The sequence below is a fragment of the Eretmochelys imbricata genome, chromosome 6, assembly GCF_965152235.1.
Source record: "Eretmochelys imbricata isolate rEreImb1 chromosome 6, rEreImb1.hap1, whole genome shotgun sequence".
Taxonomy (NCBI): Eukaryota; Metazoa; Chordata; order Testudines; family Cheloniidae; genus Eretmochelys; species Eretmochelys imbricata.
In genome coordinates this window covers 41,937,815-41,954,556 of record NC_135577.1, presented here as the reverse complement: position 1 = coordinate 41,954,556, position 16,742 = coordinate 41,937,815, and the positions used below count along the sequence as shown (strand labels likewise).

The 16,742-nt window shown below is 35.6% G+C and overlaps 1 protein-coding gene across 4 annotated transcripts in view; it reads left to right on the top strand.

Annotated features, from left to right (window-relative positions):
• ELP4 (elongator acetyltransferase complex subunit 4) overlaps nucleotides 1-16,742 on the top strand; it is a 262,283-nt gene that overhangs the window by 116,546 nt on the left and 128,995 nt on the right. For all 4 annotated transcript variants that reach the window (XM_077818467.1, XM_077818470.1, XM_077818468.1 and 1 more), the window contains one exon: nucleotides 1,532-1,638. In XM_077818467.1, coding sequence (XP_077674593.1) covers nucleotides 1,532-1,638 — 107 coding nt within the window. The remainder of the gene's footprint in view (nucleotides 1-1,531; nucleotides 1,639-16,742) is intronic.

Below are 16,742 nucleotides of genomic sequence, written 5' to 3'. Positions count from 1 at the left end.
GTTTTGTTTTTTTGTCCCAATAAATAATACTAAACATAAAAGCTTTACTGGGTTTTATTTTCTTATAGGTACTCTTTATCTAAAATCCTAAAAATTGATCAGATTTTATACGATTGAAATTTTTCCAATGGTTTAGGGATGTGGTTTCTTTTCCTGAAAATTTCTTTGTAAAAGATGCATTATTCGCTGCAGATAACACAAGGCTCTGCCTATAGACAAAGTTCAATAGAATGTTTTGATGACATTGCTGCATTTATGAATAAATCCTAAATTTATTGTTTTGTTTTAAAGCCTACAGTTTTGCATTAAACTTGTGAAAAGTAAGTAAAGATTGAAGATGGTGCAGATATCCCTTTATTAAATGTGTATAATTATATTTTACAGCTCTGTTTGTGGTGGAGCTGCTCTACCTGTACATTATGGTCACATTTTGAACTATGTAAATAATTCTTAGAATTCATTGAATGGAAAAAGAGGTTTTTGATTATTTTTATAACATTTTCCCAAGGATTTAGAAGACTTTTTTAAATAGGGTAGTATTTGTAAAACTCTATTTAAAAGTGTATGAAACTTTTCCTCTTTATCTTCTGTAATTCCACTTAACAAAAAGTAAAAATTTGAAAAATACCCCACACTGGTCTTAATTTATTTCCTCGCAGTAGCCATTTTCAAGCGATAGAGCTCTTCTATGTAATATTGAATTTGCCTCTGCAATGTTTTCATGTAGACACCTTGAATTTGTGAATATCAAATGTAGGCCAGTAATTGAGAGCATTGTAGAATATTCTTAGTTTTCAACTGTGGAAAATGACCCCTAGGTTGTTCAGACACTGTATTAGGCTGAACAAAAACCATCCAGCGTCCTTGTCAGAAAAAATCAGTTTGAGTTTCAACTGACGGAATGCAGAGCTAGCAGTGTACCTAGTGTTGTTATAAAAAATCAGAACAGCTATGTAAAGGTCTTACATGTAGAAAATTCATTTTTGTAGGGATGATGTAGGGGTTAAAATTTATCAAAGAGTGTGCTCTAAAATGCCGTGTACCACAACACTTTTAGAAGGTGCAAAATTAAATACTTTTCATTACAGCTTCACTGGTTATCAGTAACCCATAAGCCTTGTTTTGCTGGCTGCTTACTGGTGCATTTAATAAAATAAAGATCACTCAGTGGTGCCGTGGGCAGCATGCAAGGTGATAGCCATATTTGCTTACTGTAAATACAAGAGAAAATCACACACAAACCGGCTGTAGTTTTGACAAGTATTAAGATCCCTCTTTACATCTGTACTTCTGTACCAAAGTGCAATTAGTTTTCCTCGCACAAGGATTTCTGTTTATCTTATTCTGCTTGATTACATGAGTATAATCGCACCGTTTGCTTCATTGCTCCTGGTAGTAAGCTGCAGTTTAAAAAGGGGAGGATGAGTGTGTGTAAATATACAGAATTCTGCTGTAAGACTCTTTAATTTATGCATCTGGATGACAGCATTTTCTTACATTTTTTCCTCCTTTTACTTTTCCTTTCCACAAGGTTTGATTCATGTGCACCAGATTCCTCGGCTTAATAGCTTGATCTGTGATGTGTCAGGCACGAAGGACCTTGCTTTTAGATTAAAAAGGAAGCTGTTCACCATTGAGGTAAGAGAAACAGTTTTGTTTCACTATTTAGAACCCAAAAGGTGGAGCTAATTCCTATCTTTTAGTTTTGTGAAATACTTTAACTTTTGTTAATGTTCATTTAATTGTGGTTCACCTATTTAGAACAGTTTTATAAAATATTACTTTTAATATGTAGTCAAATTAAGAATGTCTCTCTAGTTGTACCAAATCAGATTATGCATAAACAGTTTATTTTGTTTTAAAATGTACATAGGAAGTAGGCCACAACCTTCAGTAACAAAGCATAACATGCGTATTTCTGAGGATGTCAGGAGCATGTTTAATTAAATGTTAATGACTTACTCTTACTTGTGTTAGCGTGTGGGAAAATAGCTACATGTTGTTACCCCAGTTGAGGGACTTTAATGTATAATGCTGCCTAAAATTGTGTGTAGCATGAGGGATAAGTGTCCTTATCAGTATTCAGAAACCATTTTCTTTGCATTACTGAAATCACCTTTAGCTCTTTTATGTCATTTTAAACACAGTATCACTTACACTAATGTCCTTTAGTAAATTTTCTACTAAATTTAAACTTTTTTCCTCTGACCTTTATACAGACGGTCCTGATGGAAGGGAGTAATACAAAAGATGTATTTCATTTTAATCTTGCTAAAGAGCAAATGAACGTAGAACTATTAAGCAATTAGAGTTGATGTATTTATTAATTAACTAAATGTTCAGAGAAGGGAGATGGCTTTTTGGATAATATGATAGTCATTGGTACAGTCTGAGCATTTTTTTTTAACAAAGACATAAAACAGCCAAGCAGTCCTGACAAACCATTTTGTTTAATCTCTTTTCAAATGAAAAGCTCTTAAGCAAGCCACTTGTCTTAACTGCTTGAAACCATAAAAGAGAGAATTGCCACCAATAAATTAGCATATTTTTAACTTCATCTCCAAATGACGGTCAATGTGGCTTGGCACTGCTTTGGTGTTTGGGACTTCACCCTTAAGTGACCACTTTGGCCCTTATTTGACCCTCTGCCCTCTTTAGCTGGCCACTTGATAAGGTAACTTAAGGGTTCTCTCCCTTTTTTTTTTTTTTTTTTTTTTGCTTTCTCTTCACAATTGTAAGTAGCCCTAACCTATAAATCATTGAAAGGGCCCTATCAAGAGACAAATTAAGGAGCCCTCCTTCTAATTAATGGTCATCAATGTCCTTAATTATCTAATCCTATTGAGAGTAGTTAATAGTTAATCGGTCAGCCAGTTCTTCATTCTGGTCATCTCTGCATGATAGCTAGAAGTTTCTTGACTGGAGATACTCCCTTCAAAAGCCACTTAAAGCCAAATGCACGAAGGAGGGGGGGGGGGGGAGGTGTTTAAAGGTGATTCCTTTTCAATTTTTTTCCCCCACTTCTTAGAGAATACAGTTAAAGGAATAAAGCACCGTAGTGGTTTAGACCATTTTAACATAATTTCACTTTATCAAAAGACTATTACGTTTTTTGAATCAGTACTAGATTCATGCCAGGTTTTAGACAGAAGTTGTAATTCTTTTCAGTAACACAAGCAAATATGCACCATTATTTTCTACTATATTAAATTCACATTTACTTTATTTGTGAATTGAAATATTTTCAATTTTTCTCGCCTGGATCAGAAGATGATTCTTCTGTCCACAAGATCTAAGGTTACCACTTTCTATTGCTGTAAAAACTAAATCAGGAGGCTCTGTATAAAGAATTTCATTAGCCAAGGGACAAAAGAGTTTGAATCAGGGGTGTTATGGAACCCTTGGAAAAAAAAAAACTGTTGCTGTAGAGATGGGTAGATGACCCACTTGAATAATTTCAACCCTCATTGTTAAGATAGGGGCCCCTTTTGAATAATTTCAGTTCTTGATGGGGATAAACTTTTTGCAAACCAAGTTGAGGCAAGTCAGTCCTCTTTGAACAACTTTGATCATTATTCTACTGTGATATGCCTCTACCCATTTCACCAAACTACAATCCATATAAGCTTCTCTTCTTCCCTATATTAGAAGGAGCTGGCCAAGCACAGCTTGACTGACCAGGGTAGCTTTGGAAGGCAAGGAACTTTTGAAAAAGAAAAAAATAAATTGATGAAAAAAGTAGGATCTGGATAGAATCACTCAAAACTGGATACTACAGTTAAAATGTAATGTGTCAGCAGTCAATTCCAAATCCTTTGGCAAAAACAAAAGGTAGCAAACAATGTGCTTTACAATCAATATTGCAGTTTTACAAAAACAAAATAAACTTTAAAGGGTTAAGGACATTTGTAGAGTCTAGTTTGGGAGAATTAGAAATGAGGATATATATTTAAATACATTACAGTTTTAGACAATATGAAAGTAGCTGTGTAAAGTATGTTAAACATATCTGGGAAAGTGGTGTTGAACTCTACCTGAGCATATCTTTTTAAAACCAGATTATAAATGCTGAGGTAGGGAAGTACAGCATGTGACTTGTGACAAAATTGCTTCAAGGAAGTTTTCATCACTAGACTACTGCTTCTCAAGTGGCAACATTTGTAATGTGTGCAGTGAAGGAGGCCCCTTTATCTTCTCAAAAAAGCTGTCCAACTTCCTATTTCATCACAGTGTCAACTTTTAAAGTCACTAATGGGCCACAGACTTGCTTTTCACATCAATAAATTTAACTACCTATAGTTTGGCCCTCAATAAAAAGGCTTAGATGTCACAAATTTTTAATAGAATTAATTCTTTCTAAGAGGATAGTAACACTTTGTACAGCTTACTACAGTTAGCATTGTTAAAGTTTTTGTATATGAAAATTTACCTAAGACAACGAATAGTCTTTTATGAGTTTCTGGTTTTTGTAAAAAATACATGGATTAAAAAGTATTCCATGGGGAGAGTACTTTTTTGTGTTGAAGACTGATACATTTGTTCACCTTTTAAAATACATACTCTGAGTGTTCTTACGGATTTACATGTTTCACTTTAAAAATATTTAGCTTAATTATTTGCAGGAAAACTTAGCTATATTTGATAAGAGTTAGAACAGTTGTACTTATCTTTCCCAAAAACCTTTACTTGTTGTCATATTTAAACATGGCAAAGTAGACATATCTAATGTGCATACCACTTTAAAGGACAAAATTTTGAAGTTAGCCTGTCTAATCCTATTTCTTCTCACTTTGGAATCTTAATTAGAAGGAGATAAAAACCATCATTTGACTAAATTATTGTCTTGAATCTGTAGCAAAAGGTATAATCCGCAATTGGGCCAATTAGTGTACCCCATAGTTAGCTATGCTGAGGCAGGCAACTTGATTAGATCTGACACCAGCCTAGTTCCCACTGTTGTTTTGCCAGGTATGATGGTCAGACTTCAAAGGGCTTGAGGCATCAGCAGGGCAAGGTTTGGAGGCCAGCTTAGGTCCGGTCGTTAATCTCTCTGCTAAAACCACAGCAGCCCTCGCACAAAACAAGCTTACACGACACAATCATGCGGTATTAAAGTTTAGGTTGAGTCATGCCAATTTGCCTTTGATTTTCTGATGATTGACTAAAAGATGGCTACATGACTAGACACACACTAAAAGTTTACTCATTAGGTAAGTTCCCCAAATATTTGAAATATTTTTTGATTTCTCAGTTAAATGGTATGACAGCCTTATTCATCTTAATTAAACTTTCCAGGATAGTGTTTGAAATACCATTTTTTTTGTGTATAACTGAGTGTAACTTGTATCAGCGTTTGTTAGATTTTCACATATAACATGCCTCTCACCTTCATCAGAGTTTTTCTTGGTGTAACCACTTCCTTGTCATTCTAAAAGCCCGTTATACCAAAAATATTAAAGAAAACTGTTTCTAAATGATAAGCTTTTGAAATCCTACAGACCTTTAAGGAAACTTTTTTTCTTACAGTCATTTGTGTTCACTTACACTTATTCACATAAAGGGAATTTCTTCATAATTTTTTTCCACTTAAATGTTGAGTAAAGTGCTCTTCTACCAATGTGATTACATAAGTGTTCCTTTCTTTTGCATTCTGATTTGTTGAAATATTGTGGTAATAGTGACATGTTTCCATTCTGAGAAAAGCCTAGGGCTGCTTTAGTATTATTCCAAATGATTGAAATTGCCATCTTGCTGACTTTCCCTTAGGCGGCTTAAGGCCTGTTTACTTTAGTATTTATTTTGCATGTTCCCTCTGTGTTTGGCTGGCAGGACATCATTACCTGGTTTAATAAGACAGTTGGAATAAGATTCTTATTCTTTTGTTATTGTGTGGTCGTCATAAACTCCTACTATTATATGGTTACAGTTAATCATTTAAGAAATTCAGAGAAATGTTTAGAGTTGAGAAACTTCATGAAAATAATCTTTTAAATTACTACTGTTTTGTTATACACCTGATATATTTTTAAAGTCTTCAGATAATGGCCATTTATTAGATTTACAAGATAATTTTTGTTCCTTTCTTGTGCAAATTTTGTCTAAGAATATCTACAATTGTTGTGGAAAAAATAGACTTTTATTAGTTGCAAACACTCTGTATTCAGACCTGTACAAACAGGAAAAAAAATTAATAGCTTTAAAGGATGTATAGTGCCTGCACAAGCTAGAGGATAAACTTTAGATCCTGTGCGCAAAAGACAATTCTGTTTGAAGCTCAGTATCATAGCTGTGCTGCAGTTCCACATATAGCCTAATAGTAGTGAGCTTCCTGAACTCAAGGGTCACATCGCTCAAAGGTGTTCCGTGAGGGAAAGAGAGGAAAATATAGAAAAGAATTAGAATTAGAGTACTCTTGTGGCAGTAAAGTAGCTACTATCTCAATGGCAGGCATTTACAGACTGTTCTCTGAAGCACTCGGGATCAGTTGTGCATTCTTTTAATGTCATATCCATTGCTGCTAAAGGAAAAAGTTATGAATTTAGGAGAGAGTCTAGAAAAGTGTGTGTGTGTAAGAAATATGTGAGTTCCCTACAGCAATCAAAATAATGGACTTTCTTTTTTCACCACCTAAGGAAGTTTTATATTACTAGAGATGAGATGATTTCCAAAACTGGCTAGCTCTTCCACGTGTCAGTTGTAACTACATAGTCACTTCAGTGTATGTTACATATCCGTTAATTATGTTAGGAAAGTTGTAACGTGGTGGAGTTTTCAAGTTACCATGAAACACTGCTTTTGAGGATCTCTTCTTGAATCCCCATACTTTAACCTTTTTGCTGTGTTCTCCTCTCCCCCTTTTTTTCCTAGACATGTGCTGGGTTGTCCCAGAGTGACATCTTCATTTAACCAGAAGGGATTGCTGAAAGCCAAACCAAAGCCATTCCCCTTCCTCAGGAGCTGTGTCCTGTAGCACTCCCAATTTCTGCTAGCCCAGGAATGAAGGGATGAGCTCAAGACCTGAACTCTGAGCCTCCGCATGCCTGCACTCTGACAGACCACTATATTGCTGAACCAGGCACCCTAAAATATTTTGCAGTTATTATCATAAATGCATTGAGAACAGTGATGACTGCATATTGACTCAGGAGGATCATATTGCCAAGATCTTTTTGCTGATGTGAAAAATTAATCCTGTCATCAGCATATATGGCGAATATCTATGTAGGTACAGAGAGATGTACATCTTTGAATAATAGTTATCTGAAAGTAAAATTATATATATATATTATATACATAAATCTACATCTGTTTGAATAGTTATATCATCTATTCCTAAGCTTCTTTCTCCAAGAAATTCTCCACTCAGAGCAGCCTTCACTGATGATCATCTCAATTCTGATTGTATTTCACTTTTTTTATAAAGGTGCATTATTTTCTATTTTATCAATGCAAATGAAATTAATGAAAATGATTTCAGGCAACATTTTTAAAGAAAACAGACCATAAACTGTGTAAGTATAAGAACGGTTAGAAGCCAGAACATAATCACTTATTGGAATCTTAGTCAAGTTATAGTTTCCTCAGTATTGATCAAAAAGACTCAACTAAATTCCTGTTTATTGGGATGAACTTCTGGCAGGTATAAGTCCTATATACAGTACACTGCATATACAATCATGTTGCGGGATCCAGTTTCCATATAAACAAGACATTCCTCCCTGTGTTTTAAAGATTGCGCTAAAGTATTAGTATGATTCTTAAAACATATTGAGGTCTCATTACACCTCAAAATGGAAGCTGACATTTCTTTGGCTGGAGGACAACCATGTTGTAACTTGATCCTTTTACATGGATGTACTTTTAGTGTAGACAGCACTTCACTTAAATTTTTGGTCAAAACAATGAGGCTATGAGGTTTTCTTGAGTGTTTCAGAAAACATTGCTCTTTGATTTACTAATGATATAAAGCTTGAGTAGTGGCTACAATCTAGGGGCTTGATTCCCCTTTGGAAGCATGTAGGCTTGGGGGAATCAGTTGAAACATAGTGGCTGTTCTGCATGCTTCCTCCCTGTTCTTGAACTGCTCGCTGCCTTCTCCTGAACATCACACAGTTGAGATTCCACTTCAGCTCAGAGGCTGGAAGGTGGCAGAAACAAGGACCTCTGGCTATACACCATGTGAAGAAAATACTATAGTAAATTGTAATGGAGATTAATGGTAGTCCAACCAGAATTGCTCCAAATTGCTACATTCATGCACTGCCCATTTTCTCCCACTGCAATAATTAAGATAGATATTCATTTTGTTTTTTAGAAATGTAGATGGAAAGAGGGTAAGCATAATAGCATTGAAATTTTCTTCACATAAAATTAAATGTTACCTTTCTTAAACAAGAGATCCTAATCAAAATGTATACCCTCATAACTCCATGTTCCATTCTACGTTATTTCATCTAGTAGCCAGTTCAGGTTCTTTTTACCTGATATAGTGTACTTCACTGAATTGTTTTGTCAGATGCTGTCAAGCCAACCTACCATTGTTAAAGAAAATCAAACTAAATCATTTTGGCATGAGCCTTCCAGGAATAAGGCACAGAATATGAAGGGTTTGATGACATCAAGGATTTGATTTCAATATTGTAAAAGACTGCCTGTCAAAAATGTATTACATTCTTTCAGATAATTTCAAGAAATAAATGGGTTTAAAATTCTGACAGTACACTTTAGGTAAGGTTTTGGGTTATTATTTTAAAATTATCATTACTTTGGCTAAAATAATACTTGAAATGAAGTTCCTTTTAAAAAAAAAATCTGAATATTGATAATGTGTAGAAACATGAGAAATCAAGTAATAAGATCTTCATACTGCACTGAATTTAAAACTGAACAATATTATTGCAAAATGAAGTAGAAGATGAAATTCCTGAATCTGAATATACTACTAGACATTTTAGTTTACAAAATTCTGCCAATATTTGTCACCAGTTAATATTAAGTAGTCCTGGTTGATATTGACTGGTCAGTTTGGAGATTGGTGCATGAAGATAATGTAGCAAACATCACCAGAAAACTGAAAAATACTAACTTCTAGATAATGTGTTTAGCTCTGCAGTATACTGTATCTTTCATATTTTAACAGAATTAACTTTCTGTTTATTGACAGGGAGAGAGAATTTCCATTAACTTCCTCAATACTTTGACACTTGAAATGTTGTAATGCAATGTTTTTGCAGTTCCTTTTTAATAAGCTGAAGTCTCATTCATTTTTATTTAAATAAGTTATTCTTTTGTTTAGAAATATTGATACCAATTTGTAATGTAGTTGTGTTGCACCACTGGAAGAGCATGAAACAAAGCCATGTGTGTAATTAAAGGTCACTTGGACATATTGTAATGGACTACGGGTCAGTGCTACAGCATGAAATGCCCTTGTTCAGTCTGTAAATAGATGGGTCCGTTTATCTTGTGTTTCCCATACCAGAAAAGGACATTGACACATTCCCAGTTTATTAATATAAAAAAATACAAATTATGAACAAGTTGAGTAGACTAAAAGGTATCTCTTTGATACACATATTGTTAGTAAGAATAGAAAATACCTTATGTATCTAAGAGCATGTCTATCTACACTGGGAGTTATTTTTGAATAGCTATTCCTGATTAAATATGTCTGATTAACACAGTGTGTAGATGCGCTTATTCTGGAAGAAGAGTTCCTTATTCTGAATTAGTGTAATCAAGTGGATTAAGTTTAAGAGTAATAAGGCACTTGCATTATGGAATAAGAGTATCTATACATGGAGTTAGTCAGGAATAATTAATCTTCTTTAAATTCACACCGTGTCTTATTCCAGACTAACTTTCTTTTGTAGGCAAACTCTTAGTATAACATATATTCCATACAAATGTTTACACTTTAGCATTTCTCTTTAAATCATATGCTTAATAATTTGGGAAATAGTGGAAGACTTCCCTTTCCCTGTTAGTTTAATATTCATTAATATCAGGACCTGACAACCGGCAACAGGCAACCCTATTACTTTTGGAGTGATACCGTCAACAAAGATAGAACTTCAGTAAAATTCTAAAATTTGATTTTAAGCCACACAAAATCACTGATGAGAAAATATCCTTTTGTGGAAAAACTCAATGCATTTATTGTAATTCGGGTTCTTTGGAGCTGGCTCATTTGATCCAAACTACCTTCATAACGGGGATGAGGCCAGTGGCTAACCACAGTTTTCTTATAAAGCTTTTCTTCTTGCTTTTTTGTATCCTTGAGCCCAAGTCCTGGTGTGGAAATAGGTGACTCATCAGGAAGCAATTGACGGTGGTATTTTCAAAAGCAGCTAAGGGAGTTAGGCACCCAGTTCTTATTCTCAATGGGAATTGAGTGCGAGCTCCCTTAGCTACTTATGAAAATCCCATCTCAAAAGTTTAAATGCCTAAATAATATCAATATAGAAGTATAAACTATTATTAATGCCTTTAATACAAGCAACTCTCTTTACAAACAATAATTATGTCTCACCACAGCCCCGTGAGGTAAGGAAGTAGCATTATATCTACATTTTATATATGGGTAAACTTAGGTAAAGGACGGCTAATGAATTGTCAGAAGCCTAACAATTGAAAATCGGTGGAAGTTGGGTGCTAAACTCCATTAGTCTCTCTTGAAAATCTTGGCCAAAGTTGCCATCAGTATCTACAATGATATTGCTTTGAGCTGTACAGGAATTCTTTCAGAGAAATGGGTCATAAAAAGATAGTATGGAACTAAATATTTGAGAAGTAAATTCAACAACCTGCAAAGGTACACATCCCCAAACTGAGGACTGACTATGGGAAAGTACTCTTAAAGGATTTGTCAGTTATACAGAATATTGAAGAATTGTTGTAGTTGAAAACTCAGTCACCTGTCAAGGGAAAGAAAAAATAATACTGAGATTTGGTCTAGAAAGGCTTAAAATCAAATGTCCCTAGCACCTGAGTTGGCTATTGTTACACTGTTGACTTAAAATGAATAGTTCCACCTACTTCTTCTTAGTGTATGTGCAACATGCCTCAGGGACACATTACCAGGATTCGTCACCAAATTTGGTCTGCTGGTTGGATCATTAGCTTCCCCGGCTGGGCTGGGTACTGACAAGGAGTGCAGTGTGAACGCTGATCCATGCCCCCCATTCCTCCTACTAAATAAGCAACACCACTTTATTCAGGAAGTCTACTGGAATGGATGGAAGAACACAATTCAAAAACTAAAATTGCAAAAGAATTTCCCATACCACTTGCCTTAAATGTTGATAACAACCCATTCTGGGAACATAGCTTCAGAATTCCCAGCAGGAGGACTCAGGAAACCATCAGGGTAGAGTCTTGCTGTCTCAGAATACTAATTACAGCCCTTTTATATACCACTCTTTGGCTTGAAAGATTCCATCACAACAAAGTGGTAGGAAAACTATACAATGGAATCATTTCATCCATTACTGGAATACAACCGCCTCTTATGTGAAATGTGACAACTTCTTAAGAGAACACAACAACACTACATAATTGTTTAGGAGAGGTAGTGAATACTTTATCCAACTGAAACTTCAGCAACAATGTAGATATAAAAAAATTAAATTCCCATATTGTAATTTCGCCAATATAGAATTTTTTTCATACTGAGTGACTGTAAGTGGTCAGAGACCTCAATTTTTCATCTCGTTAAAATGTGTCATCTCCCTTAGAACAGTGCTCCTTAATCCTATGCTAATGTGTTATTTTGCTGACTTAGAAGAAAGAGTGCCCCTTATTGAATATCAACATCTCTTAATTCAAAAATACAATAGTATTCTTTGGAGCTTTTTGTGTTAAGGATAGCCTTGACCTTTCTTACCTTGTGAGATTTGACAGAATCATAGCAAAAACTGGTATGACTTCAGGACAGAAAAAAAAGATAGGGTACTCCATGCTATTTTTTTTAAAAAAACTGCTTTACAGCCACCATTCAAAAACATTGCTTCTTTATCTAGCATAAATTGTGCAGGGAGAGGCAATAGGAGACAAACTCTCTATTCTGGGATTCAACAACTTCAACCAAAAAGTTGTTGGCTACCATCAGTAGATCCTCCCATCAATGCAACGGTAAAAGAGACAATAATTAAGGCATGAATAAACATATAACTTATACATTTAGATTTTGGCTACTTCAAGTTTACTGCTATTACTCTCACCTCTATTTTCTGTCTCCCAGTTTGACTTTAAAAAAACAAAAAAAATTGGTTCGTTTCCTGTATTTTTTTAGTGGCAATTTTATAAAGGTTGCTTGTTAAGCAATTTAAAGTTAACATTAATCACTTAAGATCAGTTCGTTTGTAATACCTGGCTGTGGGCACACCAGGCCCTTTAAGATGAGACAAAGATTACTTGTTGCATTAAACAGAGGCTGCCTGGCCTGCTTGTCCAGTATAACTCTGGGATGTCATCTCTTAACAATGTTAGCTTGAATTTGAATGCTGTCAGCATGTAAAGGTTCAGATCTTCTGTTGGCCACAAACCCCTTAACTTCAGACACTTTGAAGCAGGAACAGTATGACATGTAACTATCACTTCTAAAAAAATGACTAGGGATTTTGGATGCCCAACTTCTGAGACACCTTTGAATAGTCTGATTTTCAGAAGGTGAGTGCTCAACACTTAATGAAAATCATTCTCTTTAAGGTTCTCTTAACCTTATTATCAGGTTCAGCACCTAAAAATTAAGGCACACAAAATCAAGTTACTTTTTTTTTATAATTTTGGCTGTTGTCTGTTTAACCTTCCTTCCTAGACCTCTAGGCTCTCCTCCCCCCACGCACTGGGAGCAGTAGCAGTGCTATCATTAAAGTTGCAAATTAGTTTCCATTAAAAGTGCTATTTTAATACAGTTAATAACTGCATGAAACATTCACCTTTGGGACTGACTTTTCTGAATGGCAGAGCTCTGTCCAAATAAGATTTATTTATTTTAAGTTTGAGCAAAAACCATTCAATCATATAAGTGAGATGAGTGTATGTGTTGGCTGGGTGGGGAGAAATAAATTTCACCTTACATTGAAAAAATAAATCTTACCTCCTTCTCACTTTTTGTTTAAAGAAAAAAACAGCTGAAGTGGCTAAAGTTTGAAAGTTGCAAGTTGGCTTAGAAATACTCTTCTGCGTCCTTATTCTGGAGGAAATTGGCTTTGATATGACCAAGTTGTGAATGAGAGAATCAAATACTGAGTATATCTACTGGAGTATTTTTCTGTGCTAGTTTAGGGGGCCTCTCCCAGCATCTGCAGAAGCTTCATTAAGTGTTGGAACTGTGTGTGTCTGTGTGTCTGTCTGTCTGTCCAATGGACTAAGGTAGCAGCAGAGTTCTGCTGGCCTTGGTCAAGGATAACAGTGTCCCAGTGGCATCTAGCTCAATAGTTCCAGCTTTTGGAAATTGCACACTTTATTTGCAATTTTTTGCAAGACCGCATATAACTACACACATAAGAGGACTAGCTCAGACCTGTAACATGGGTGTCCTCTGCATCTTGGACCTCTCGCTAGGTCCTCACATCCAGACTATATCTAAATCTTGCATAACATCTGTAAGATGGCCTTTCCTAGCCATCCACACATCTAGAACTCTCATCCAAGCTCTCATCATTTTGCATTACAGCAACATCCTTTTTTCTGGCTTTGAAAAATACAATCTTGTTCTACTCATATCCATTCAGAATGCTGCTACAATGATCGTTCTCCTAGCCCATCATTTTGACCATGTCTCCCCTCTTTTGAATCTCTCCACTGGTTCTCTTCCACATCAAACGTAACCTGCTTGTATTCACTTTCAAGACCCTTCACAGTCAGTGCCCACCCTACCAATTATCTCTCATTTGCTATCGAGCTATCAATGCTCTCTTCCAATCAGCCCATGATGCCATGTCCACTGCCCATTTGTTAAATTTTCAAACAAACAATTTCATGCTTTCTGCCATGCTGCCCCTGACACTCGGGATGTGCTCACCATAAGTATCTGCAAAGCTACTTAATTATCCACCTACAAATTCCTCCTCAAAACTCTTCTAGATGCCCACAAAAAGCTTGATACCAGTTAAGCTGCTAATGTGCAGTGACCACTGCCTATCGTGCTGACCAGTATTGTCTCATTATTTATTTAGACTCCCCTGACTTTATCCATCTGTTGTCTCTTGTCTTATACTTAGATTTTAAGCCCCCTGGTGCGGGGGCCATCTTTTATTTCTCTATTTGTACAGCACCTAGCATAATGGAGTCCTGGTTCATGACTAGGGCTCCTGTGTTCTAGATAATACAAATAATTACTACTATTACTAATAAGGTTCTGTCGTTGAACCTTAACATTGCCATACCCTGCCTTTTGAGTGTTTAACTGAGCAACCTGAAAATTGCACGATCATTTGGGTGGGGAGGAGTGTATGGGCAGTATTAAAGCTCTTTTTTGGGGGGAGGGGGAACTCTGGCATTACAAATATTCTGGAAAATACTGCTGGCTCCATTTACCCTTGTTAGCTTAGGAAGCTACAAATTGTCTTTTCTGAATTTGCAGTGTCCACTGGGAAGGGGAGAGAATGGAAGTAATTTCTAGGGTTCAGCAGGGAGTATTTATACCTTTGACCTGCTTTGGCAGCTTAAAGTTGTCGTCATGGCTGCTATCTATATAGGTCCACCAATGAAGGCTGCCCTGGGGATGTACTGAATCAGCACATTCATCTGGTCAGTGCTTCTAATGATTTTGAGGTGAGGTATGGTGGGGCTGGGCTGGGCTGGGCAGTATGTAGGTTTGTTTTGCTATTGCAACACCCCTTCAGTAGGCTAGGCCTTCTGCCACCAGAAGCTTTGTAATGTGAGTTATATGAGGTTCTGCTGCTGTAACCTGGGGGCAAATCTATCCTGCATCTATAAGTATTAAGACATATGTATGTTAAGAAAAATGCACCAGTGCTAAGTTTGTAATTTAAGTGCTTCCTAATACTGTTAAAATATAGTTTTGTTTACAGAGAGAGAAATTATGATAAGGAAATAAGAAAAAGAGAATGAAATGTTGGAATTTAGGTCTGCCCTTCAACAGTACCATAGCCATGGGCTGTTTCTGCTTTGTCTGCATCATTGTCTAAACTAAAAATAACATTCCCATAGCCTTATTGTCAAAGTTGTTATAGCTACTCCTTTAATTCTGTTTAAAAATGGATAGAGGGAAAGGCAACATAAATATTAAATGTGTGCAGATATTTCAGTAAGTAACTAACAAGAGATTCCTGATGCTCTGAAGTGCTGCATAGTTAAAAGGAGTCTACATTTTACTTAAGCAAAGAGGTGTTTAGTAACTGCAGATTGTCTTAAATATATTTTTGCTTATTTTGATTTTTGTTTAATTATTTAACTACTACGCATCATTAAAGTATGTAACTATTTTTAAAACGTATATTTAGACTAACTCTGATGCCAATAAAATTGAAAATAATTCATCCATATAAAGCTATACTAAAAGTTGTTTGATTTATACTTCTGTCTTGTTTAAGATGTATACTTTATATGTGTATAGATTTATATTTTGGTACCATATTATAGATGAAGTAATCATCCCTTTTAATTCATAACTAATATATACTTCTCATATTACTCATTAGGTAAATGAAAATACATTTGATTTGTTGGTTTTCTTTTAATAAGGTCCTTTTTCTTTCCAGAATAAGGAGATAATAAATATTGCCACATTAATAAACAATTGAAATCCTATTGAACAATGAAAGATTGTGCTATGTGAATATTCTGTGGGATGTGCAGAAGCAGAATGGGCTCTTGCATTCTGTGTGGCCCTCGACAATAGGAGATATCTTTTTAAGGCTATGTGGGGTAACCAGCTATGCATCCTGCATAAAGAACGCAGCTCTCAGTTGGCTAGCTATTGGGCCTATGTCTTCCCGTTGCTGGCCATAAAAAGAGCATTCTGATTGTGAAGGGGCCAACAAGAACAGGTCCAAACTACTAAAATGATCCAAAACTGCAAGATTGGGTTTAGCTGTATCTTTGTAGTAAGGTTCAAAGGCATTAAGGTCACACGTTCACTCTGTTTTTGAGAAGATTTTATTATTAATTGGTTATGCGAATGAATAGTTACAACAGGCACATTGGTGTTTTTCAGCTTACTGGTTTAACTGGTATTGTTGGTGTAATTATTGCAAGTACCTAATATGCTTAGGTTTGGACTTTCAAACTGTGTATACAGTTTGGCCTGTGTACCTTCGTGCATCTGCACTTGCACGCTCTCAACTGCCATCTTGATTTGCAGACATATGTTTATCTGCATACCCAAATCAAGAGTTGTGTGTGCAAGTCACGGGCATGCCGTATCTCAAAAACTGGCTCCTAAAACCTTTTGTCCAGTTGTGCTGTTTTAACTTGTGTGTTTTGAAATGATGTAACCTTTTACGTTGATCTAAAAGATTGGTATTAGTTGAAGATAGGATAATACAAGAGATAATTGAAACTGAAGTGCTTCAACTGTTGCTTTGGTAGACAGTTGATAGATTTGAGTTCATATAAATAAAGCTAAGAAAAGAAAGCTGGTGAATGCTTTAGTTTTCCTATTACAATATTCAAAGTAAGGTGATCAGTTTAATCTACTGCAAAGTGCATAGCATCTGTGCAAACGAGTATTGCTTTCCAAATTTTTGAATCAAAGGCAAACAGTATTTACTAGC